Raw genomic sequence first — 27,884 nt, forward strand, 5'->3', positions numbered from 1 at the left:
TCAAAACAATCATCAAAAAGCCCAAACAACATCAATAATAATCATATTGAGCCTCCCAAAATAGTCCACCAACCAACAACACTACTACCAAGCCTTTCAATATATATTTCACAAGTTCTAGCTTCAACGACTTAGCCGCAACTTGGATAATCTTAAATACATGTAAAGTAAGAGGTTCCTTACCTTTAAACAGAAAGAACAACTCGAATTTGACCTTAATTATCCACGAAATATCCCTCCAATACTTCCACAAGAACAAGGAAGCGAAACTAGCAATCAATTAGGGTTTTTCGGCACTAGAATCACTTTAAAAGACTTGAAATCACCTAGGGTTGATATTAAAAACATGAGGGAGTATTTATAGAACATAAATCACTTAAAACAACCTCCCACATGAGCTAGAACAACACAAAAATGAGCAACAACAAGAAGAACAAGAAACTTACTAGCGCCACGGGATTCTCGACACTTGATTTGTGTTGTTTGCCCTTTGTTTGAGTCTTGAATCTTGAGAGAATCTTGAGAGGGTATTTCTAGGGTTCTAAGGTCTTAATATACTGAAAATCAATGACTTAAAATGGGTTCTAGACATATTATATATATATCCATATCTCTTAAACCGACTATGTGGGACCCATAAAGAGGTGTTTGGTGCGGTCTCGCAAAAACGTGAATATCTCTCTACTCCGATGTCGTATCGACGAACGGTTAAATGCGTTGGAAACTAGACTCATAGATCTTCAATTTGGTATATATATCACTCCATAATTCCATGTAAATTGGGAGAAAAACTTAGTAACATTTGACCTAAAGTTTAAGTAAAATTATGAACGTAAGTTGCGACAACTTTTGTCGACTTTTGTTTCATAACTCGTTTGACTTTAAAACTTATGATACGGATATTATACGATTCAAATACCCTAAAACATGACCTTTTGAGTGTATTAAGAACCTCTAGGTTTACCGGAAAATATGGCTGACAACATCCTTGATTCGTTTAACTTCTAATACTTGTTAATCACCTTTATACACCTTTGTATTATTTAAGACCAATAGGATTAACTTCTTATCATCTCAAGGATAATCTTTTCCTGGATTTACGTTGACTAACTTGCGGCATAAACTAACGTACGTGAATATGGGTTGTAACAACTTTGTTATGTACTTAGTCTTGTCATTGGATATTGTATTGTTGGTTCGTCTAACTGGCGGTGTTAGGTGTCATCACGACCTTGATAAGATTTTGGATCGTGAATATAATATCTGTATCACCTTTGTCTGGAACCAAATGACTCCTTAGAATATGCTATATGCATACTCAACCCCACTAAACCAAGTAGATTACTCAAAGCTTAAGGAAATGTGAAGCTAATTAGGTGATTCATAAAGGAAAATGGCATTCTCCAACCATTAGTTTCCTTCTTTTCTGTATACATATCACAACGTCAGGCCTCACTCTTCAGGATACTTCCATATAGCAAAATGGGCTCTTAATTTTACATTGTAAAAGTCCTAAGAAATAACACGGAGTTGGAGAGGGTAGAATATTAAGGTGGGCTGTTGGGAATTCTACTCAAAATGGAGTGTTCAGGTTTGTGATCACACTCATAATCAAGATGGACAAAAGCACGTTCAACTTCTGGAAGTTCTTCAATCTTAATCTGAAGTGACTCTCCAATGGCATGAGCTTCTTTCAGTGGCAAATCTTCTGGGAGCTCTATGTCAACCTGTTATAAAACAGACGATTATGCACGAAGTTTTGTCTAAATGTTCCAAAATTATACTACTAGAGAAGATAATAATTTATAATGTTGAGTAGGGACGAGCTTAATTGAAGTGACATGGATAGTGAGTATTCATATAGCTGACTCCAACTTGCGACGTAGTTGTTTTCTGGATCTCTTCAACCCATTTTGTGAACTATTAAAAGTTGAAAATTGTGCAGGAGAAAAGAACTTCAGGGTGTTGGACATCGCACCTCAACAAAGTAAAGAACTCCAAAAGTATAGGCTCGAACGGTATCAACTCTTTTTATCTGAGGATCATGCCTTAGAACAAGATAAGTTAGTTTCTGTAGAAATTCAGGAGGGGCTGATTGTCCAACTAGAGAAACTGCAGGAGAGAGCAACATTCAAGTGTTAGCTAGCTAGGTAAATAGCAAGTAAACATCAAAATCATTCATGTTAGCTGACAAAGGAAAAAGAAAGAACCTGCATTTTCCAGCACAGTTCCTGACCAATTTGTAATTGTATATACAGCAAGGACAATAGCACCAACAGGATCGATCCACCAATAGAATCGATCACCAAGAACAGCAGCAACCAGACCGACAACATTTGTTACCACATCGAAGTAATGATCCTGGATATCATGCATGGTTCCATAATTTGTCAAATGTTGCTCAACAGATGAAAGAAAGGATACACTACGTTAAATGAGATTTTTCAGGAGAGCGTATGGGGGAAAACGACCTTTGCATATGCTCTAACTATCTTGTTTCCTGAACTTCTGCAATAAATCCATAAGACGAGCTTCACTCCAGTGGCTGTCAGCATGATTGCATATAGCCAAGCCAGTTGCTCCTCAGTCATCTTGTCCGAAGGTGTATCTTTTATCAGTTGTTCCACAGCCTGCACTAAGACTTGAAAGCCTATGCAATCGCAGATACTCAATTAGTGTGATAGGACACGATCACCATACATGCGCTGTCTAAATGCAGATCAGAATGAGACAAAAATGCAGACTTCCATTGTAACTTCTTTAGATTGTTCTTTTCCATTTCTTTTTTCACAAGGAGAGAAATCATGACCGATACAAACAATCATCTAGAATTGCTAATTCTCTTTAAACACTTCTCTTTGCAATTTTTGGTATACTTAGTCTTTACTCCACACTAAACAACAACAACCACCAAGAATCCACAAAATATAACCAGCTAAGAAGTCTTTACTTCACCATCATTTTGCTATTCGCGGTGCTTCAGTGGAGAACTTTTTGGTCTAACTTATTCATATGATAGAAGTTCTTTATCCTCTTCTTCAGTATCAATTGTTATTCATGAATTCTGGACTGCCAAAATTAAGAGAAAGATATGACAGGTGCATCGGCACGTACCAAGAGTAGCCATAACAGCAGCAAAGATGATAATCCCCACTGGTTGAACTCTTAACTTTCCTATAGGGTACTTGTAAATGTTTATACTCTTCATTGACAGATGAGTGAACCAAAGAATACCACCAGCCATTAGATCAAGTAATGAATCCAACGTCGACGCTGCAATGGCTAAAGAACCACTTTTTACAGTAGCATAGATCTGCAAACAGTCCAAATTAACGAAGGTTCAGTTTGATTTAAGCAAATTTAACTACCCATAGGTGAAATATACAACATTTCTTTTCTCTACAAGGAACATTATTGGAGACAACTACCTAATGTCTCACAATGACGATTCAATATGTCATAAGTGTCAAACTTACATGTGGCGTAATTTGAGCAAGAAAAATTAAGTAGCTAAACTAGCTATTGCAAACTTTAAACTACCCTGCCCTGAACCTGAGGACTGTCTTCCTTTTCTTTGAGATAATAAACAGGATCTTGGGGCACTCAAAGATGTAGCCTACAACCCATCTGCCTAAACATTGGTGAGTCGATGTAACCTCTGATACTTGTGTTAGTGGGAGTTAGCAGGCAGGCACCTAGTTGAGGTGCGCTCAAGCTAGCTTAGACACTACCATTATATAAAAGATAATAAAGAAATGAAAGGGATCCTGGGGTGTATTAAGGAGAAGGTTTACAACAACAACAATAACAACAGCCCAGTGTAATCTCACAAGTGGGGGTCTAGGGAGGGTAGGATGTACGCAGCCGTACCCCTATCCTGGAAGAGCAGAGAGACTATTTCGGATAGACCCTCGGCATTAAGGAGAAGGTTTGAGGCATTAAAAGTTTGCACAATGAAAAAGAAGTTATACCTTAAAGGCAAGTAATAAGACATTAGCAAAATTGGAAATGTTCATTGCTCTTTCATGTTGTGCTTGATCTAGTAGGTCTTGTTCTTCATCAATGACATCAGCTGAATCAAGTGAGTCTACTTCCTCAAAGGACTTTAAAGTTGCAATCTGTCTTTCATAATATTCTTTCTCCCCTATTCATAACATCAAGAAGATAACTACATTAGAAGATGAGCTAAGAAGCAAGCAACATAGAAATTAGAACAAGAGATAAGCAAAAAGATGAAAGGCAATGCTTAAAAGAGGCATTACCATTAATTAAACCAGTGGTTTTAGACAAGTCCAAAAGAAAAGGTTCTTCAGGATCAAGCCCTGTCTTAACCTTTCTTGGTAGTTTAGAGAAGAAATCACATCTCATAGAAGTAACTGAGTTTCGACGCGCATTTGGAACTTCATTCCTCAGCAATGGCTCTTCCACATCCATTTTTATTTTTGCAAAATCCCTTTATTTTCTTATTCAAAAATCAATCAAGAAAGGAAGTGGGAATGGATGGAATATAACAGAATTTTGAAAATTCAATTCCTCCGATCCTCAGATCAAGAAAAACTCCAGCATCGAAACAGCCAGAAATGGGAATTATTTAGGGAAAGAAAGGAGAGGGGATTTGGCATATGTTTCCCAGCTTCCCTTTTCCTTTCTTTCCCTTTCCTTTATTTTCAAAGAGAGAAAATTTGGCTGTTGATATGCTGACAAAGTGAAGGAGTTTGAAACATGTGAATAAGATATCCAAATTTTCAGATTTGTTTTTGCTCTCAAAAATTGTGGCATGCATGCATGCATGATCAATGTGCCTTGTTTGGTTTTGCCTTTTTGATCATTTCCTTAATTTTTAGTTTCCTCTCTTTTATGTCTATTCTTTTCTTTTTTTCCTTTTTTGGTTTCTAATTCCTTGTACCCATGATTTTACCTATGGCGTGAATTACTTTGACTCTTTCTGCATGGCTGTCCTCATCTCTTGTCTCGTTCATTTATTGATTGTAGTTTTTAAAATCCATACAATTAAGTTAGGTACAACCTTTTAATGATAGCATTGACTGATGATCCTGTAATATCATTCGTACATGGTTCGTTTCTTACTTCACTCTTTCTTTGTCGTTACTATTTTAGCCCACCTTAATTAAAGAAACGTTATTAATTAAGAATGCTCTCTATTAAATTTAATGATGTTTGATTTTGCCACGCAAATCGATTCTATTAAAAGAGTTTAAATTTTACGAATTCTAAATTTTAACCATTTTTACTTATTGGATTCTAAAATTACTATATTTTTACGTATTAAATGAATTTCTTGTTAGTATTCTGTATTTGATAAATAATTTTGGAGAAGAAAAGAAAATAACGTATAAACAGAATGTAGAAGAAACAAAATTTAATCCGAGCCCACTGAATTCACAGTATTTTCTTAAGGAACTTAATCTCCTCCTACTATCCGAGGTTGTGGATTATTTTCTCCCAGAATAGAACGGATTACACACTGGTGTAGCGCTACTTCAAACCCCAGTGTTTCAGCGAACACAATGATCCGTAGCAAATCACACTTACTGTTGCTTTCTTTGTAGTTAAAACAATGCAAAAAGGAAGAGAAGTATTCAGAAATTTTGTATGAAAAATCGGAGAGAATGGACTGCTATTTATAGCCAACATGTTGAGTTCAAATGAAGAGGTGCAACTCTTTAGAGGTCAATTATGATTGTTCACGTAAAACGGCCATAACGTAAATGGCCATTTACGCAAATTAAAATAGGAATTCAAAACGCAGAGGAAAATTAATTTTCTGTTACAAAAACGGATAATTCGGACTTAATTATATTACGTTAATATTTAAAGTCGAGCCGAGCGACGACGAGGACGCGAGGCTTGCCTTCTTTAACTCTTTAAGAGCTAGAAAAAGAGCAATTGTATATATATTCATCAAAAGTTTTTTCTTCCTCCAATATGGGTCAATGTCCCTTTGTCAAGGATGGGAAACTCAAATATTTCATTTTTCCTCCATTTTCCATTCACTCTTTTTTAAGCTAAAACAAGCTTTAAAAACCCAACATTTCTTAATGCATCTACAAAGTTTGAACAGAAGTTACTAAATCGGCCTTAAATTTCTTCTAAGTAGCACAAAAGAAAATTAAAAGTAAAATTCATTCCTTTATATATTATCCACCGTACATAGACTGTTAATTGACTACATAAATAGGACTAGGAATAGTTACACATAGAGATACTCCTAATAAAGTTACACATCTATATTAGAGAAAATAAAACTGATCGGATCAGGGTTATTTTTCCTCTTTCTTTTTTTTTTCTTTTGGGTGTGTGTGGCAGAGAATCTTAGAAAATATGAGACCTCTTTCAATATCAAACACCTACCCTATTAAATGAACCAATGGGATTATGCCTGGTTCATATAATTTGTTACATCAAATTAACGGGTAGGGCAAGTATTGGTCACTTCACTTGATTTATCAAAACTTTTTTTAATCATGAATTGGTTTTGTCATGACAAAGGGTGTCAATTTCATGGGCATGTAAAGATTGATTAATGATACTGTACCTAATTTCAGTAGTACTAGTACGACATACCTAACTCATCTCTCAAATTATTTTGGTTATTATATATGATTATGCACATATAATATATAAATTATGTATATATTATACATTTACAAATTATTTTTAGTTTAAGCGATCGAATGGACTACTATTTAAATTAATTCTTCGAAAGAATTCTATATTCCAATTAAGTTAATTAATCAGGTGTAGTTGTTGGGTAAAAAGTAGCAGCTCTACCAGCAAACTAAACTCTATTCTCTTTTTAATAATTACATTAGATTAGCTCCCTCCTACCTAATTCCTATTTGGAGACATATGCAATGGGACATTTTTTATTTAGAGAGTTTAGCATGATAAAAGTCCTTTTCATGAAATACATTTTTTTGAAAAATATTTTTCAGTATTTAGTTGGTGATTGAAACATATTTTTAGACAAAAATATATTATAAAATAATAATAGTAACAATAAGTTTTCTTAGTTGGAGCAAGTAATATGAAATTGAAAGTTAATATAATTCTATGAAAAACGCCTTCCATCCATGAATGGGGGAAGTCAGTTTTCTCATTTTGGTAATCAAACACTACAAAATAATTTTTTCATAAAAAATATTTTTTGAAAAATGACTTTTATCGTACTAAATATACCCTTAATGACTTTAATCATACTAAAGATTGTGTCATCCAAATATATTCGTGCCAGGTGCCACTGAAGTATGCAAAAGGACATATCTGGAAAAAGTTGAACATAAATTAAACAAAGGTCATTTTCGTCATCGTAATTAATCAATTGTTACGCAAGGAAATGCCTAAATATGGAAAGTTGAAAGTTGTAACCTAAAATCAGGCAGGGAGCATCATATTATCTTTGACTTTTGATTTAATCAAAATGCATAATTTATAGGGAAAAAAAATTAGAAATTACAATTAAACACCATTTTCTATCTTAAGCACCATTATATTGTTGTCGCCACCATAGTTATTTGCGAGAAAGTTTTCAATAATACCAAAATTCAACCACACTATCTAAACACCTAACTGGAAAAAACCGAGCAATAAACTAAGTTCAACAACCCAATAATCAGCAAGACCGCAATTGAATTTTCAAGCTTTTTCAATATCTCAATAATGGTATATTCTAGATTTTTTCACCAAACCTTTAATACTAATGTTAAAGCTTTTAAATCTATCACAAATAAATAATTTTTACAATATTTGGATAATAACCCAACAAAAATCGCTCAATTTTTAGATCTGAAATTTTATGTTCTTTCAAAAATTCTATGTGGGAAAGAAGATGAGGGGGAGGGTGGTCTGAGCAAGAAGACCAGGAGGGGCGGGGAGGAGTTCCTGTGGAAAGGGGAGACAAAATATAGGATTTTTTACGGGCTTTACGTGCGCTTTTTGTGTGTAAATACACGAGTGCTACTTGGTCAAAAATAATGTGTCTTAACCACACTTCAGAAAGATTGAATGTGTAAAAAAATTTCCGTAGATGAGAGATGTATAATAGAAATTTTGCTGTAAGGTTTACGGGCAAACTATGTATTTTGCCAATTAAGTATTCAAGATGCCTGTGATGAATACTGACATTCAGATATTTGGTGAACTAACACATGCATTTGACGACCGAATATTTCATTTTCATAAGTTTTCATTTGTCAGCATCACATGGTCCATAGAGAATAGATCTAACTTAGAAAATTATTGCACAAAAAAAAAAAAAAAAAAAAAAGGCGGCATACCTAATACTTAAAATAAAATAAACAGTGCATTAGGTCAAATCCAGCGTGCTAGGCTAAGATATGACTGCAATCTAACTTATAAATTTATTAGTATCTACAACTACGCCTGCAATAATCTTTTTATGAATTTATTAATGTCTACAATTGCAGTGATACGGGTCATTTTCTTTATTATAATTGCACAATTTACCTATGATTACATGTGATTATTACGCCTTTCTTGACCCATAAATTGCATAATTTAGTTTGTATGCCGAAAAAAATACATACTCAAATCCGATATTTACGTTAAATTATATTATTTATCATACAACAGCAACGACCCAGTAAAATTTCACAAAGTAAAGTCTGGATTAAATTATATTATTTATCATGATAAATAATAAATAAAAGTGAATACATATTAATTTAACCACACAAAAGTAACATCTTTTAAGGAGATCTCTTCCCCAATTGATTATCACAAAGTCTCTCCATATATATAATGTTTAAAAAAATTGCATGCAAAATATTACATGGGATAACTATTCACTTTATATGTCAAATAGGTATTCCTTCGTCCTTAACTAGAAGTCTCAAGTTCGAGCCCGTAGGTATGGAGTCGTCTTTGTTAGGGAGCATTTTACCCCCAATATGGGAGCGCGAATCCGAATTAGTCGGGACCCAATATGAATACCGGATACCGGATGGGAAATCAAAAAACATGGCGTGTTTCTTTTTTGGTGTAGTTAATTAATCAAACTAAATTTTGGAAAAGAAATGGAAAAAAAGAGAAGAACATACCTTGCAGCAATCCTTTAGCAGCAGAGAAATTAATAGTGAGAGGGTCTTCAACATCAACTCCACATTTAACTTTGTCAGGCAATCTTTGAATGAAATCACCCCTCATATCACTCACTGCTTTCACATTATTCATCAAATATTTGTCAAACCATCCATTTTTGTTCTCTTTTTTCATTATAAATGGCACCTTCACATCATCCTCGTGCCTCTCCATTAATTTTGACCTCCAAACACAGAGAAATGAAAGGAAAATTATCTCTGCTTTGTCTTATGACGAAGTGTATATATATATATAAAAGGAGGGATAGATATTTATCCGTTTTTCATTTGTTTTTTCTTTTTCCAAGTGGGGTTGTCTGTAGTAGCATTTATAGTTACTAAATGCTTTCTGATCTATTTGGGCAATGGGCACTGTTTTTTATTACGTACAACTAGATTCTGAACTATGTATTATGTGCTCTATAAAAGGTGGAACTGGCACCTGTGTATACTGATGTTGGTTATCAATAATTAAGGGGTCATTTGGTTACCTAGTGGAATTGACAAGGATTATCCTATGGGATATCTCACATATAGAGGGATAGCTAATATCATTAGCTACTAACCATAATTAATTATATGATAAATACAATCTCATATTTTATCTCGAAATTAGTATCTTTATCCCGTAACCAAATAACCCCTAACAAGCCAAATAACCCCTAATAATGCATTTTCTAATAATTAATAGGTTCTGCTCATTCCTAGGTTTTGCTTTTTCTTTTCTTTTTGGTTAGATTAGTTGGGTCAACATTTGATGAATGGGTCATAAATCAATTCGCCTAACATGACCTACATTTTGTTCTTTCGTTTCGGAGTTCAATCAACATTCTCAATCGACTATCAACCAGTTCTACTAGTTAAATTGATAACACAAAAATTGTGTATATCATTGCAATTACTCAGATTATTTATTTTACCCTTTTTTCTGTAATTTAAAGTTGCTTTTTAATTATAAAATGGCAACAGGATTATATGGATGGTAATCTGATTTTACGACTGCGTGTTAATAACTTTTTAAGATATTCCTTTTGAAATGATTGACTAATGCAATCCATTTTGAAATTATTGAGTGACGGTCAACTTCTGTTTTAAGAGTAACCAGATTATGCCTTATTTTGTGTTATCTCACAATTACTAACGGTAAAAGAGAGGAAATATATATGGGATGATAAATATTTATTCGTGTCTGGTGTTTATATTAAATAGAATTGTGTACAGATAAAATCGGGGATAAAGCTACCCCGATTTTCCGGTAAAGAAACAAGAAGAAAACACGATCTGACATGGCCTCGAGTAAAGCCGAGGGATTCCATGTCTCAGAGCCCGGGGAGGACGAATGGTGCACCCGGGACCGGGCACAGCCGAGCATTATGCCCGAGCAGAGTGAAGAGCCGAGACTAAGGAAATAGACGGTTAGACAAGATAAGCGAGGGATTGGAATATCTGCCCTCAGTTGGATATTACGGCAGAAATTTCGCGTTGTGTCAACTGCGTATCAATGTTTAGTGGAAGGAGAAGATTTTTTACCTTATTTAGACTTATACTAGGATTGAAACTCCCTTACTATATAAAGTGGAGAACCTTTTTATTTTGAGGACCACTGTTGGCACGCACATCAAAGCAATAAAGTTAATTTTTATTCTTTAGATATTGTTAAAGTGTTCTTCATCTGTTGTACCCTAGGCCGTTCCAAGGACTGGATTGGGACTGATTTCCAAACGTCCATTGCGAAGCTAGACTTAATCATCCATTTCACTTGGTTTGATTGCTCCGATTTCCTTTAATTCAATTATTTATTGTTCATAGTTCGTTTGTGTTAAATTAAGTCACATATCCTTTAAACCGCGTATAAATTTAATTGTTGCTCATTTTAAAGGGTAAATAGTGTGGCTCCCACCGTGGGGCTAAGAATAATAGTGATGATTTAATACGAATCTCCATAACACACCATATTTTACACTTGCTCTTTGAAGTTTGATTTCAGGTTATTTAAAATGTAAAACTCTCAGTCTGCTCATTTGGACGTTAACGCCGAGTTAGGCCCCTATGGTGAAAACAATAACGTGATACCAAACAATGACGTACTCACAGTTGATCCCAACGGTGTTCCTATTACTGACCCAATCGATGCTAACTCACAAGTTGCTATCAACATCAACCTGCCGACTGATCCTGAAAATAGCATTCGCGAGGTACCCCGGCCATCGGCTCGAGAAGTACCCGAAGGGGAAGGTGATGGGGTTATCTTACAATTGATTTTTGAAATGTTGCAAGCTCAATAAGTAGCAATAGCACAGCTGCAAACTCAAAATAACAGCAGAACAGAACTTAACCCGAGCGGGTTAGAGAAAATGCCCGAAAAAATGAACAAATTATCATAGAACCGGGTGAATTTGGACCCGGAGAAACTTCCGAGGTGATTAAATGCTTGAAGCGCTAACAAAACGGGAGGAGTCTGGTGAAAAGAATAGAGGCAAATGACAAGAAGGTGAAACTTATAATTCGAGGGTCGATCTGATCCAGGCAATGCCTCCAATATTGAAAGGGACGGATTACAAAAAAATTCATTCAGAAACCTTTTCCCCCAAGTGCGGCACTGAAGCCAATTCGGAAGAGATTCCAGATGCCTGATATTCCCAAGTACAACGGAACTACAAATCCAAACGAGCATGTAACCTCCTACAACGTGCGCAATAAAAGGAACGACCTAGAAGACAACGAGATCGAGTCGGTGTTATTGAAGAAGTTTGGGGAAACCTTATCCAAAGGGGCAATAATATGGTACCATAACTTACCTCTGAATTCTATTGATTCATTTGCTATGCTTGCAGATACCTTCGCTAAATCCCATGCCAAAGCCATCAAGGCCAAGACGAGGAAATTGGACCTCTTCAAAGTCAAGAAAAGAGACAACAAGATGCTTAGGGAGTTTGTGTCAAGGCTCCAGATGGAACGGATGGATCTGCCCCCGTCACAGATGATTAGGTCGTTCAACCGTTCACTCAAGGGCTCAACCCTCGAAGTTCCATCGTCTCTAACCAATCGAAGCAAAACTTGGTGGAAAACCCGTCGGTTACCTGGGCCGATGTTCATAACAGGTATCAGTCAAAGATCAGAGTCGAGAACGACTAGTTGGGAGCCCCCTCGAGGTCTATTTACCCCAATAGAGCAAACGACAGATCTGAAAGAACTATGGACCAGGAGCCGAGGCCCATTCAAGATCAGTATCAGCCATACAATTCGAATAGAAAGGGAAATGGACCCGGTCGCCACCCAGCCAAGAACGACAGGAGAAGCAACCAAGGACTTGGACACTGAGGAATGATGAGTAAGCTCAGTTTCGACAGATTACTTGGGGCCAGGGAAGCCCCTAGACTATCCGAATATAACTTCAACATGGATGTTGCGAGTATAGTGTTGGTCATTGGTCGCATCAAGGAGACCAAATGGCCTAGGCAATTTCATTCTGATCCCACACAAAGGGATCACAACTTGGTGTGTAAATACCAAGGTACTCACGGTCGGATGATTGAGAATTGTCGACAACTAAGGAAAAAAGTGGCTCGTCTATTCAACAATAGGCATCTTTGAGAATTCTTAAGTGAGCGGGCCAAAGATCATTTTAAAAACAGGGACTCCAACAAACAAATTGAGCAGGAGGAGCCTCAGTAAGTCCTCAGCATGATCATTGAGGGAAAGATGTCCCACAAGGGCCAATGATAAAGCGCACTAAAGTTTCTATCACAAGGGGAAAATGCACTCGGGACTACATCTCGGAGGGGTCCATCTCGTTCAGCGACGAGAATGCCGAGGGCATCATCCAGCCTCACAATGATGCACTAGTAATTTCCGTAATTATCAATAAATCTCGAGTTAAACGTGTGTTAATAGATCCAGGTAGCTCGACCAACATCATCCGATCTAGGATCGTAGAACAATTGGGATTATTGGACCAAATCGTATCGGCAGTGTAAGTATTAAACGGGTTCAATATGGCATGCGAGACAATGATGGGTGAAATAACTCTACTAGTAAACGTTGTTGGGACCACCTAGAAAAAAAATTATGCAATCGAGGGGGATATGAGATACAATGCCTTGTTAGAGAGGCCATAGGTCCACAATATGAGAGCAGTGTCTTCGACCCTACATCAAGCATTGAAGTTTCCCACTCCATGTGGAATCAAAATGGTCTACGGGAGCAACCGGCTGCAAAGGAGATGTTCGTTGTCGAGGAAGTGATCATGCTACCCACGGTCATGACTTCAAAAGGTAGGGGGTTGGTCGAAGAGAAAGAAAACAAATAACAACCAACGGCCCCGACCTTTACCGAGACGAAGAGACAAGAGGAACACACAGCAAATGATGAGGATAATTTCGGTGTCCCGAGATCCTTCATAATACCCGATGATATCGATGATCGAGGAATTGGAGCAGGTCATATTGATCGAGTATCTATCGGATAGGAAGGTATACCTGGGCACGGGGTTAACTCCCGAGCTCAAGAAAAAACTTATTGATTTCGTTAAAGTTAATGTTGATTATTTTGCTTGGTCCTACATAAATATAACAGAGATCCCACCGGAAGTGACAACTCACAAATTAAGCTTGGATCCAAAATTTTACCCGGTCAAATAGAAGATGAGGCTATAGTTCGAGGTCAAATACGCATTCATCAAAGACGAGGTATCTAAACTTCTGAAAATAGGAATCCATAAATTTCTCATACGATGTCGAGACTTGATGATTTCAGTTGCTATGATTCAAAAATAATGATACAGATATAATGGTTTAGTCGAAACACAAATCAAAGGCCGTTTGCTCAATATGGTAACCTTTATGCTCAAATCGATGCTGAAACCGAAAACAATCACCATACAACCCAAACTTATCCAAGACCCATCGAAATTTGACCACACTTTGTGGATAAGTCCCAAATCATCATACAAACTTACTAGATTAATTAAAATCTGATTCCGAGTCCATTTACTCAAAAGTCAAACCTTGATCAACTCTTTCTACTTAAAGTTTCTAAAACGAGAATAATTCTTCAAATCCTGAATCGCTCGAAAATCGAAACCAATCATTGTCACACCTCCTTTTTCCGCCCCCGCGAGGGGTGAAGGAGTTTTTCCAATTAAGGGACAATCGAAACGGGATTTGTTTGTTTATTTCAGAGTCGCCACTTGGGAGATTTAGGGTGTCCCAAGTCACCAATTTAATCCCGAATCGAGGAAAAGAATGACTCTGTATTATAGTCCGCGAACCAGAAATCCGGATAAGGAATTCTACTAACCCGGGAGAAGGTGTTAGGCATTCCCGAGTTCCGTGGTTCTAGCACGGTCGCTCAACTGTCATATTCAGCTTGTTTATCTGATTTTATACAATTATGAGCTCATGTGCAAATTTTAACTCTTAACCGCTTTTGTCATTATTATTATTTTACGGAGAATTGCAACATTGTGAAAACGTATTTCAGACCACGTCGCAATCAATGCACCCATGGTTATCGACACATTTCGACTCCGTTGAGATTTAGATTTGGGTTACATAAATGCACACCCATATTTAAGAAAATGATTTGTTAAAGACGCGCCTAGAACGACTAGCGTATTGTTGTTTTGGGAAAGGCCGTAAAATTTCTCTAGACGGCCAACTCCGATGTTCTAAGTAATTAATGCATACATTTGTGAGGGCCCCGCAATCTATACATTTTACTAGGCGAGGCTCATCTCATTTATTTTAAATGGACAAATCCTAAAGCGACTACATTTTTTTCTATTAAAATTAGTCTCTAAAATAAAGAAAGAAAATCCTAATTAATTACGAGCCTTTTTTATTTAAAAAAGCATGGCTTACTAATTGCTAGATTAATACAAATATTGATGAAAAGGAATTTTACAAAAAAAATCGAAATTATAAATAAAAATAAAATTCGACAACTAATATTCAAAAGAATCAAATATAGCTAGATTAAAACTCGTATTGTTATAAAAAACTATTGAGATTAATTATTCATAACCATTTGAAACTAGATTTGACCATAATTACTAAAGCTTATTAGAAAGTTTATTAAATTTAAACGTTCTTCTAATCTTGTTTGAACTCAAATCATGCTTTAATGCCTAATTCACGAAATTTAGTTCAAATTCATGCCTTAGCTTAATTTAGCTACTTGTTTACGATTAACCTACTGTTGATAATCTTAAAACCTTCATAACTAGCGAGTTAACCCGTTTTGCCGAGCTGATTCATTAAAGACTAACTTATGTTATTTTCTCTTATTCCAATTATTATTCAGTAATACATGAAGGAAGGAAGAAAAAGCGAAATCAAAACTTCAAAATTCCATTCTTCATATGTATTCATGCTTCTACATTATTATCTTGTAATAGCTAGTATTACAGTCGTGTACCTGGTATTGGAAACAAAAGAAGATGAAGATGAGAATCAGCAGCAGTAGTAACAATACAACACAACAACAACAGCCCAGCAATAGTAACAACCCAGGAACAGAGTTTGCAAACCGGTGGAGTAGTAATCCCAAAAAAGAAGCTTCAAGCTTCGATGAAACAACAACAATTAATGCTGATTTCAAACAATGAAGGAAAGTAGAAGATTTTTTTCCAGTTTTTGTTCTCTCCTTTAGTTTTGAAATTTCTCCAATTTCTATCTCTCAAAATTCTTCCAAAATCTCCTCCCCAAAATTCTCCTAAAAATTCCTTCATCCCCCTTTATATACAAAACAAGACCCAATCTTCTTCCACTATGTGCACCCTTTAACTTTTATTATTACCCACACTTTTACTTTAGTAAAAGTAGTCAACGTGGGCCCCCCGTGTTCCCTCTTTTTGAAAAGTAGTCAAAGTGGGCCCCCATGTTCCCTCTTTTTGAAAAGTAGTCAAAGTGGGCCCCCTTGTTCCCTCTTTTTGAAAAGAAGACATTATTATCCACCTTTTCTTTTTTGCTTTTATCATTACGTCTTGTCCCCCGCCATAATTAAATAATCTGCAATTGGTTAATTCCCGTATTACCCCTAAAACTATTGTTACTGCCCTGATTCAAAATCTTTTATAACTTCAAAAATCTGTCCAAATAACAATTATCGCACATTTAAATAGCAATTAAATATAAAAATCACACAATTTAGACGTTAAATGCTAAAAATGCAACATACATTATTTTTATGATTTTGTAAAACAAACTTCAATAAATACTAAATGCAAATGCGACATATTTTTGTAATTTTTTATTAATTTAACCAATAAACACGCACAGACAGAAATACAAATAATTATCAAAAATGCCACAAAAATTTTAAAATTGCACACAAAGGAAAATTGTTTTATTTTGGATTTTTTGGGAGTAATTCTCTCATAGGGCAAAAATCACGTGCTTACAGCTGCCCCTCTTTGCCCGAAGACACGAAAGGTTTTCGTGCAAATATAAAGTGAGTGATTTTTGCCCATCCGAATACTCCGTGTGAAGCATTTTTTGAAAAAGATTTAACTGAACCTTTGCTTCAAAGGTTTCCTACATATCCCTGGCTAAAGGGGAATCAGGTTAATGTAGTTCGGAAAGTTTTGGTAGCTGGGACTACCATGGGACTGCAATGTTACTGTTGTTGCATGCTATTACCGCTGCTTACCGATCTCTTTGTTACATCGTGCTTAAAAGAAAACAAGAAGCTAGGCTAGACTACGGATCATAAGATCTCATCTATCATCAACTTGTTCTTGTTGCCTTGCTTTCTTGTCGGCTTGTGTTTCTTCCGGTGCTTTTCTTCCGAGAATTTGGGGATGACACTGGCCTTTTGCTTTTCTGAATACCAGTTTTCATCATTTTGTTTGGTCTACTGGGGATATGGCCTCCTTCATTAAGCTTTTCGGTGGTTCCTCTGGGGATACGACTTTCTTCATCAGATTTGTTATGCTAGGCATAATTTAATGTTCACAGGCCGCTTCTTTCAAGATGCGTCTTTCTTCCTTTTGACTCATGCGCTTGAACTTGTGCTGGGACCTCTTGTTGCGACCTTCTGCTTCTCGGTGCTGGGGATTTTTATTGTTTCCTGCTGGGGATTCCTGTTGTAACCTTCTGCCTTCCGGAGGGGTTACTGATTTCAAGACCTGAAGTATAAGACTGAAAAGTATTCCTCTCGTTATACAGGTGGGCGCCTGAAACATGAAATGTAAAGACTGAAAAGTATTCCTCTCGTTATACAGGTGGGCGCCTGATACATAAAATGTAAAGACTGAAAAGTATTCCTCTCGTTATGTAGGTGGGCGCCTGAGACATGAAATGTAAAGACTGAAAAGTATTCCTCTCGTTATACAGGTGGGCACCTGATTTTAACAACAACTTTGAAAAATAAAATGTCATTCCTTTCTTTAGGCTGGCGAGATTTCAACAACTTTTAAAAATAAAACGCTTTTCCTCTCTTCAGGCGGGCTCCTGACTTCAACAACATTTTTAAAAATAAAATGTCATTCCTTTCTTTAGGCTGGCGAGATTTCAACAACAACTTTTAAAAATAAAATGTCTTTCCTCTCTTCAGGCGGGCTCCTGACTTCAATAACTTTGAAAATAAAATGTCATTCCTTTCTTTAGGTTGGCGAGATTTCAACAACTTTTTTTTAAAAAAAAATAAAATAAAACGCCTTTCCTCTCTTCAAGCGGACTCCTGACTTCAACGACAACTTTGAAAAATAAAACGCCTTTCCTCTCTTCAGGCAGGCTCCTGACTTCAACAACTTTGAAAAATAAATGTCTTTCCTCTCTTCAGGCGGGCTCCTGATTTCAACAACAACTTTGAAAAATAAAACACCTTTCCTCTCTTCAGGCGGGCTCCTGACTTCAACAACTTTGAAAAATAAAACGCCTTTCCTCTCTTCAGGCAGGCTCCTGACTTCAACAACTTTGAAAAATAAACGTCTTTCCTCTCTTCAGGCGGGCTCCTGATTTCAACAACAACTTTGAAAAATAAACGCATTTCCTCTCTTCAGGTGGGCTCCTGATTTCAACAACAACTTTGAAAATAAAATGTCATTCCTTTCTTTAGGCTGGCGAGATTTCAACAACTTTTAAAAATAAAACGTCTTTCCTCTCTTCAGGCGGGCTCCTGATTTCAACAACAACTTTGAAAATAAAATGTCATTCCTTTCTTTAGGCTGGCAAGATTTCAACAACTTTTAAAAATAAAACGCCTTTCCTCTCTTCAGGCGGCTCCTGATTTCAACAACTTTGAAAATAAAATGCTATTTGAGGGCGGATGAACCCAAAATATCCTATTTGAGGGCGGATGAACCCAACATATCCTATTTGAGGGCTGATGAACCCGACATATCCTATTTGAGGGCGGATGAACCGGACATATCCTATTTGAGGGCGGATGAACCCGACATATCCTATTCGAGGGTGGATGAACCCGACATATCCTATTCGAGGGCGGATGAACCCGACATATCCTATTCGAGGGCGGATGAACCCGACATATCCTATTCGAGGGCGGATGAACCCGACATATCCTATTCGAGGGCGGATGAACCCGACATATCCTATTTGAGGGCGGATGAACCCGACATATCCTATTCGAGGGCGGATGAACCCAACATATCCTATTCGAGGGCGGATGAACCCAAAATAACCTATTCGAGGGCGGATGAACCCAAAATATCCTATTCGAGGGCGGATGAACCCAACTAGGAAGTGCGTCTCCTACGAGTAAAACTTGTGTGAACCAAAATCAGGAAGTGTGTCTTCTAGTGGTAAACTCTCATTTTTAGGAAGTGCGTCTCCTAAAGCAAAAATATAACCTGAACGACCCAGACTACGAAATGCGTTTTCTAGGGGTGAAACTTCAATGATTCAAACTAGGAAGTGCGTCTCCTACAAATGAACTTAAATGAACCAGACTAGGAAGTGCGTCTCCTAGGGGTGAAACTTCAATGATTCAAACTAGGAAGTGCGTCTCCTACTAATGAAATCTTAATTTAGGAAGCGCGTCTCCTATGCACGAAATCTTAATTTAGGAAGTGCGTCTCCTATGCATGAAATCTTAATTTAGGAAGTGCGTCTCCTATGCATGAAATCTTAATTTAGGAAGTGCGTCTCCTATGCATGAAATTAAACTTAGGAAGTGCGTCTCCTAGGGGTAAAAATAAACTTAGGAGGTGCGTCTCCTATGGGTGAAACTAAACTTAGGAAGTGCGTCTCCTATGGGTAAAAAATAAACTTAGGAAGTGCGTCTCCTAGGGGTAAAAATAAACTTAGGAAGTGCATCTCCTATGGGTAAAAATAAACTTAGGAAGTGCGTCTCCTATGGGTGAAACTTTAATGATTTAAACTAGGAAGTGCGTCTCCTATGAACGAAAATAATTTAGGAAGTGCGTCTCCTATGCATAAAATCTTAATTCAGGAAGTGCTTCTCCTATGCATGAAATAAAACCTAGAAAGCACGTCTCCTATGGGTAAAATAGACTTAGGAAGTGCGTCTCCTATGGTAAAATCTTAATTTAGGAAGTGCGTCTCCTATGCGTGAACCATTTCCTTCTTCCTGAATTATTTACTTACCTGTGTTGTCTTCCCTCGAAACTGCTGGGGATAACACTGTTGGGGAATTATTTACTTACCTGTTGGGGGATAAAATGTTATCAACTGGGGATAAAGCTGTCAAGGATAACACTGCTGGGGGATTCTGATTCCTTCAGAACTAGTGCTTCACTCTTCGGAAGGCTGTTGGGAATGATACTGGCCTTTTGCTTTTTCCGAGCACAAGTTTCATCCCTTTGTTCTGTCCGCTGGGGAACAACTTCCTCCATTGAAACTTATTATGTTGGGGGCAACACTGGTTCAAAGACCACTTCCCTTGAGACTGGTGTTATCTTTATTCTTCCCCGAATGGGTACCTGACTTCCAGAAAATTTTCTAAATGGAAGGAAAATTTTCTACCCCAGTTTGATAATCTTTCTTGTGGCATTCATTTCCGTCATCAATGCCATTTCCTTTACCTGTTTCAAATCAAACAAAATTTGTTAGTTTAAAATGTGGTGGTCGGTTGTGATACTCCTACTGGGATGACTTTTCCCTTTCTCCTTCCCTGCTCTGCGTTCCAAAACTTGTTGGGGATGATATTATTTGCTGGGGATAATCCCTTTCTGCTGGGGATATCCCTTTTCTTTCGTGGCATAGCTCGGAAACTTGCATTTCACCGACCTTTTAGTCTCGTATGAATTTCCCAAATCATGCTCATTGCTCTCCTTGCTTTGTCCACGGGCCTCGGCCTTGAGGTTTATAACCTTTGATTTTGGCAAGGATATCCCTCTTGACACTCGTCAATCCTTTTGTCAATTCTCTTTTGCTGGGGATATCTTTTTGACACTGGCCTTGCGCTTGTTCCTTGCTGACTTAGACCATTTGGATGTTCTAATCGGATCCGGTCTTGCATAATTGGAAAGCTAATGGCAGATTTTGAAGTCATTTCCCACTAGTTCTGACCAAACAGATTCTACTGGGGAATGTTTCTATGAAAGGAGAAAGATAAACAAAAGGGGAACCGAATAAAAGACAAAGGAAAAAGATGACTCTTTAACAAAAGAAACTATAAATAAAAACCTATCAAACGCTGATACCGACTCTAATGGTCGTGACATGCATATGTGGCCTATCCTCCGTCGTCAATCGTCTTTCAAGATCTTCACTTAGAGATTCCCCATCTGATTCTTAATCTTATTCGACTTGTAGTGCCCAAAGGGTTTTCACTATCAAGCCTCTCTCATTTTGGTTTTTTTCTCTCAGCTTTCATCGTCTTATGGTGTCCGTGAAGATTTTCACCGATAAGACTCTCTCAGTTGTATCACTTTACAGCTGGGGATTTGGAGTGTTGCCGATATGACTCTTTCTGCTGGGGATTAGAGTCCTTTCTGTTGTGGAACAGAATGTTATGTTCATCGGTAAGACTCTCATTTGTCTGACTTGACATCTTTTGAAGACTGATCAGAAGGTCTTTCTTTGGACCGTAATGTGGGTTTTGGATAGGCTAGAAAGAAAGGGTATTAAAGGCTCAAAAAATAAATTTGGGGTTCAAAATTACAACCTTCGGAACCATATTTGCTTACAACAAGCGCAACTCTTACCCCAGTTTCTTGCTTGGGGATTTTTATTTTTGCTATACTATGTTACACTATGCACGCTATGACCATTATGGCCATTATGACCGAGCCGTGAAGCGCCTACGTATCCTCTTTGAGGAATCAGGTCAAACGTAGTTCCCAAATCCTCTGTTTTCTTCTGACTTTCTTTTGTTTTTGTTATCATTTTTTTTCTCTTTTGTTGTTTTTTGTTGTTTTAGTTGCTTTCTTTTCCTTTTTTTTCTTTTTCTTCCACGTTTGTGCTTCTAACTTTTGCTACTGATTCCGAAATAGGGGTATGAAAGAACAATAAATAAGGCTCAAAGGGCTAACGAAGGATAAAGTGTTTGGATAGTAGAACAAAATGCCTTCGTCATTCCAATCTCCAAAACACGCCAAGTACAAACAACACAATTAAACAAACCGCCGAAAACATTGGTAACATCTTTTGATTGCACCAGAGAACCATATCCACACATAACATCGTTGGACAACACTCTCATTTACTCCAATTTCTCATGGTTTGGGCTTCAAATGATCTCAAACCATTCTTATCTCCCTTAAATATCCCGATCACCTTCAACTGATTTTATGATTAACTTTTAAGATTAGGCCCAAACTGTGCGCGCATGTCTTGTCACTAGAATCGGCGCTGAATAAAAGACACAACAAAATGATAAAAGAACTAAATGAAAAGATGACTGGAAATAATAAAAGGCCGGATTTTGCATTAGACTAACGGTGAAATGGTTTGAATAACAAAACAAACAAAACAAACCAGGATAAAATCCTAAAACAACCTGGACAAAACTAAACAGACCGCTATGACAAGATAAGAAATATAAGAAGGTTTGACACAAGACAACATCTGTATTACAATCCTAAGAATAACCCGGACAACAGAAATGACAACAAAATAAGCCACCAAAAGCTTCTATCTTGCTAACCAAGGAACGGAGCGTCCTCCCACTTAGTCAAAACTGGCATCTTATCCACTGAGCCTCGCATCAATATTGCCCAGACCATTGCCAACTTCAATATCATCAACCTTAGTCAACAAGTCCCCAATAGGATTCGAGTGCTTCTGTCATCAGGCCTGATCCCCGCAAAGTGTGCTTCTGGATCTTGTATTTCCGGCTTACCACAAACCAACCACCTTAACTTTCTTTGTGATTCAAAACAAAACAGGTTAGAATGGACTCAGTCGGTCCTCATTATTAACAACATCTTTTTCCCTTTTTTTCTTTTTTTTCATTTTTCTTTCTTTCTTTTTTTCGATTTTTTTTTCATTTTTTTTTCTCTTTTTTTTTGTTGTGGTCGAATCTTATGGAGATTGCCTACGTATCATGACCCCGCATGAATCAGACCTTGCGTAGTTCGGACAAAATGAAAGGTAACAACAATGAGACATTTTTTTCTTTATCGATTTTCATAATAAAACAAACTGGGTTTCAAAGGTTGAAAGATGACCAACAAACTCAAAAATCAAACAACCCACATATTCTAGTCAAAAGATTTACAACCTTAAAACAAAACGTCAGCTCCCTTTCTCCGTTTGACAAATGCAACCATACGGTTATTTTTTGCAAATGTGGCCCCTTCCAAATTTTACATAAATTTTGAGGCCGGGGAGGATTATTTTATGACACTTTACAAACTTGTCCGTTATTTTACAAAAATAGCCTTTCGACAACTGAAAGATACTCTAAGGCTATTTCGGCAAGAATGGTTTAAGACGCTGCCAAAGCTGGCTCGGCTTATTTTGACCAAAAACCCAAATGGTATTCACCTGACCGCTGACTCTTTGTTTTTTTTCAAATTACAATAAAAACCTGGTGTTGCAAACACGGCCCTTCAGCGCCTCGGGGACGAAGATTTTTAAGGCTGTGTGGGTCAACTGGACAAAAAATACTAAAAACAAATGACCCAAAGGTGGCTGTTTATGCAAAGTCAGCCCTCCGGCGTCCCTTTCGGGAACATTCGGCTATGTTTTGACAAAACAGCGTCACCCGACTTCTTTATGACAAAATTAAAATTTTGACATGTTTTTTTTTATTTATTTATTTGTTTGTTTTTGGTTATTTTAGCAAAAAGGGAAGGTTGGACCCGATGAGGGTTGCCTACGTATCTCACATCCGGTGAGAATCAAACCCGCGTAGTTCGGGCAATGATGAATGAAGTAAATGAACTAACCTTTTTTTTTTGGGTTTGTTTTTTTTTTAAAGGAAAGACTTATAAAGAAGAAAGGGAGCATTTTTGAAAGAAATGCTTCTAAAAAATATTTTTGAATTTTCTTTTCAATTTTGAAAGAAGAATGAAAATATTTTTCTTGGATTTTTTTTTTGAAGAAATTAGAAGAAAATATTTTTTTTAATTTAAAAAAAACAATTAAAAAAAACTTTCTAATGAAATAAATAGTGGAAAATATTTTTGGATTTTTCTTTTGAAAATTGGGGGTCTAAAAAAAACTTTTCTAGAAAGGAAATAAAGAAAAATACTTTTTGGATTTATATATATATTTGCAACAAATAATAAAACCACGTTCAACACACGACTCTTTTTTATTTTCATTTTTGGCATTTTCATAAACAAATAAAAAAAATATTTTAAAAATAAGACTCTTTTTCATTTTCATTTTTCATGGCAAGATAAACTATTTTTTTATTTTGAAAACAAGACAAAGTGAAGATTTTTTTTTCGTTTCACCAAAATGACTAACCTATCTTCCAAACTTAAAAAATAAAAAGACTCTTCTTCTTTTTTTCTTTTTTTTTTGAGTGAAATAAAATAAAACATTTTTCTTTTCTTCACTTTTTCAAGATTTTCGGCAGAATTTCGACAGTATTTGGGTATTGTTTTTTTTTCTCTTCCTAAAATAGGCGATTAATTCTCTACACTGTTACCTCGCTCTTCTTGTTTTCCATAATTTTCCAATATTCCTGTTTTTTCGAAGTCGGTCAGCATGCAAGTCTGAAGCAAATAAATGAGTAAAGCAAACAGGATGCTGCAGGATGGTCTTTTCATTTCAGGTTGCTAGTCCTAGACGGACCCAACCCCTGTGTTGAGTCCCCTAAGTCAAAGCAACATGATGCAAATAATCGTTCCTACTAGGGATCCGGCATGAAGTCATGTTATTCTATGTTCAAAACCTGAGTCGGTGTTCTAGACTGTGTACCCGAGCGGACAACTCGAATCGAGGAGGGGCAACTTTCCGGGAACCAAAGGGCCATCCGGCTTAGTAACTTGTCCGACCTCTTTCCTATTTCAAGGTATGACACAAACAGAATAGGGAGTCTCAACCAGTAAGCACATCCCCGGAGGTAAGAAGAGAATGGTTTCGGCACAGTTTATATACAGTTCAGATAATATCAAAGCGGTAAAAGCAGCATTTAGCACATTAGGCTCAAACATGTAAAAATCAGATAAAGCCAAATATAACAATTTATCTAAGCTCGAATTTCTAACCCTGAACCAGTGGTTCTGGGTTAATAATCCCCAGCAGAGTCGTCAGAGCTGTCACACCTCCTTTTTCCGCCCCCGCGAGGGATGAAGGAGTTTTTCCAATTAAGGGACAATCGAAACAGGATTTGTTTGTTTATTTCAGAGTCGCCACTTGGGAGATTTAGGGTGTCCCAAGTCACCAATTTAATCCCGAATCGAGGAAAAGAATGACTCTGTATTACAGTCCGCGAACCAGAAATCCGGATAAGGAATTCTGTTAACCCGGGAGAAGGTGTTAGGCATTCCCGAGTTCCGTGGTTCTAGCACGGTCGCTCAACTGTCATATTCAGCTTGTTTATCTATTTTATACAATTATGAGCTCATGTGCAAATTTTAACTCTTAACCGCTTTTGTCATTATTATTATTTTACGGAGAATTGCAACATTGTGAAAACGTATTTCAGACCACGTCGCAATCAATGCACCCATGGTTTGGATTTGGGTTACATAAATGCACACCCATATTTAAGAAAATGATTTGTTAAAGACGCGCCTAGAATGACTAGCGTATTGTTGTTTTGGGAAAGGCCGTAAAATTTCTCTAGACGGCCAACTCCGATGTTCTAAATAATTAATGCATACATTTGTGAGGGCCCCGCAATCTATACATTTTACTAGGCTCATCTCATCTCATTTATTTTAAATGGACAAATCCTAAAGCGACTACATTTTTTTCTATTAAAATTAGTCTCTAAAATAAAGAAAGAAAATCCTAATTAATTACAAGCCTTTTTTTTTATTTAAGAAAGCATGGCTTACTAATTGCTAGATTAATACAAATATTGATGAAAAGGAATTTTACAAAAAAAATCGAAATTATAAATAAAAATAAAATTCGACAACTAATATTCAAAAGAATCAAATATAGCTAGATTAAAACTCGTATTGTTATAAAAAACTATTGAGATTAATTATTCATAACCATTTGAAACTAGATTTGACCATAATTACTAAAGCTTATTAAATTTAAACGTTCTTCTAATCTTGTTTGAACTCAAATCATGCTTTAATGCCTAATTCACGAAATTTAGTTCAAATTCATGCCTTAGCTAAATTTAGCTACTTGTTTACGATTAACCTACTGTTGATAATCTTAAAACCTTCATAACTAGCGAGTTAACCCGTTTTGCCGAGCCGATTCATTAAAGACTAACTTATGTTATTTTCTCTTATTCCAATTATTATTCAGTAATACATGAAGGAAGGAAGAAAAAGCGAAATCAAAACTTCAAAATTCCATTCTTCATATGTATTCATGCTTCTACATTATTATCTTGTAATAGCTACTATTACAGTCGTGTACCTGGTATTGGAAACAAAAGAAGATGAAGATGAGAATCAGCAGCAGTAGTAACAATACAGCCCAGCAACAACAGCCCAGCAACAGTAACAACCCAGGAACAGAGTTTGCAAACCGGTGGAGTAGTAATCCCAAAAAAGAAGCTTCAAGCTTCGATGAAACAACAACAATTAATGCTGATTTCAAACAATGAAGGAAAGTAGAAGATTTTTTTTTCCAGTTTTTGTTCTCTCCTTTAGTTTTGAAATTTCTCCAATTTCTATCTCTCAAAATTCTTCCAAAATCTCCTCCCCAAAATTCTCCTAAAAATTCCCTCATCCCCCTTTATATACAAAGCAAGACCCAATCTTCTTCCACTATGTGCACCCTTTAACTTTTATTATTACCCACACTTTTACTTTAGTAAAAGTAGTCAACGTGGGCCCCCCGTGTTCCCTCTTTTTGAAAAGTAGTCAAAGTGGGCCCCCATATTCCCTCTTTTTGAAAAGTAGTCAAAGTGGGCCCCCTTGTTCCCTATTTTTGAAAAGAAGACATTATTATCCACCTTTTCTTTTTTGCTTTTATCATTACGTCTTGTCCCCCACCATAATTAAATAATCTGCAATTGGTTAATTCCCGTATTACCCCTAAAACTATTGTTACTGCCCTGATTCAAAATCTGTTATAACTTCAAAAATCTGTCCAAATAACAATTATCGCATATTTAAATAGCAATTAAATATAAAAATCACACAATTTAGACGTTAAATGCTAAAAATGCAACGTACGTTATTTTTATGATTTTGTAAAACAAACTTAAATAAATACTAAATGCAAATGCGACATATTTTTGTAATTTTTTATTAATTTAACCAATAAACACGCACAGACAGAAATACAAATAATTATCAAAAATGCCACAAAAAATCTAAAATTGCACACAAAGGAAAATTGTTTTATTTTGGATTTTTTGGGAGTAATTCTCTCATAGGGCAAAAATCACGTGCTTACAATCATACACGCAAGTCATAATACATATTCAAAGTCTCAAAAAATGGAGCACTTAAGCTCAAAATGACCGATCGGGTCATTATATTGCAAAATGCGTCAAAATTATGCTATTTCAAACTAGTGATGAGTAAATTCGTAAAGGTGAAAGGATAAGCAAATCAAAGAAAATAAATTTTCGTCGAAGTTTGACATTTTGGGATAAAATACGACCCAAGCTAAAATACCCGGCACTTATGGACTAATACCATACAAGGTACCCATGACCATGATAGTAAGATGTATAAGGTGTGGTAAAAGTGAGTAGTATTTTAAGTAATTTGAGATAATCCTTAATTATGTGAATTATTGAATAATGGGAGAATTAACAAGTTAATTTATAATGAGTGGATGATTAATTAAAGTCTTTGGATAAAGACTAAGCCAAAAATGTGGCAGCCCACAAAGCCATGGATTGTGACTCTTAAGTCACCTTTCAAGGTGGCAAATGAAGAAAGATAGGTAGCTTAGTCATCACCTAGTGGTCCCACATCTACAAAGTTTTAAAAAATCCCTCTAAATCACTTAAGGGATTTGATGTCTCTACAATATGAGGGATTAAAGATTCAACCCATTTCATACAAGGATTCTTATAGTTGTGACATGATTATCTTGTAACAAAAATTCAAATAGATTTCTTAACATCTTAGCAATGGAAGATTTTACAAGTTTAAGGGAGTACGGTACAATCTTTCTCAAGAATATCATATGGATTTTTTCTCTGCTTCGATCCACCGTTACGTGTTTTATCACAAAAGACGTGTGTTAGAGGAATTATCAAGGAAATCGGTCCAGGTATGTTAAGTATATC

The 27,884-nt window shown here is 36.4% G+C and overlaps 1 protein-coding gene across 2 annotated transcripts; it reads right to left on the reverse strand.

The window, feature by feature from the left end:
• Positions 1-1,375: 1,375 nt before the first annotated feature.
• Positions 1,376-9,397, reverse strand: LOC107799900 (metal tolerance protein 4-like). Of its 2 annotated transcripts, none has more exons than XM_016623031.2 (7): positions 9,081-9,397; positions 3,972-4,144; positions 3,115-3,313; positions 2,472-2,650; positions 2,211-2,361; positions 1,979-2,112; positions 1,376-1,727 (listed from the first exon to the last, which is right to left on the reverse strand). In XM_016623031.2, the coding sequence occupies exons 1-7, from the start codon at positions 9,292-9,294 to the stop codon at positions 1,548-1,550; spliced, it is 1,230 nt and encodes a 409-aa protein (XP_016478517.1). In that variant the 5' UTR covers positions 9,295-9,397; the 3' UTR covers positions 1,376-1,547. The 2 variants fall into 2 exon arrangements, with proteins under 2 accessions (XP_016478517.1, XP_016478527.1); XM_016623041.2 differs by lacking the exon at positions 9,081-9,397 and adding an exon at positions 4,263-4,688.
• Positions 9,398-27,884: the final 18,487 nt, after the last annotated feature.

This window comes from Nicotiana tabacum, chromosome 6, assembly GCF_000715075.1.
Source record: "Nicotiana tabacum cultivar K326 chromosome 6, ASM71507v2, whole genome shotgun sequence".
Lineage (NCBI taxonomy): Eukaryota > Viridiplantae > Streptophyta > Magnoliopsida > Solanales > Solanaceae > Nicotiana > Nicotiana tabacum.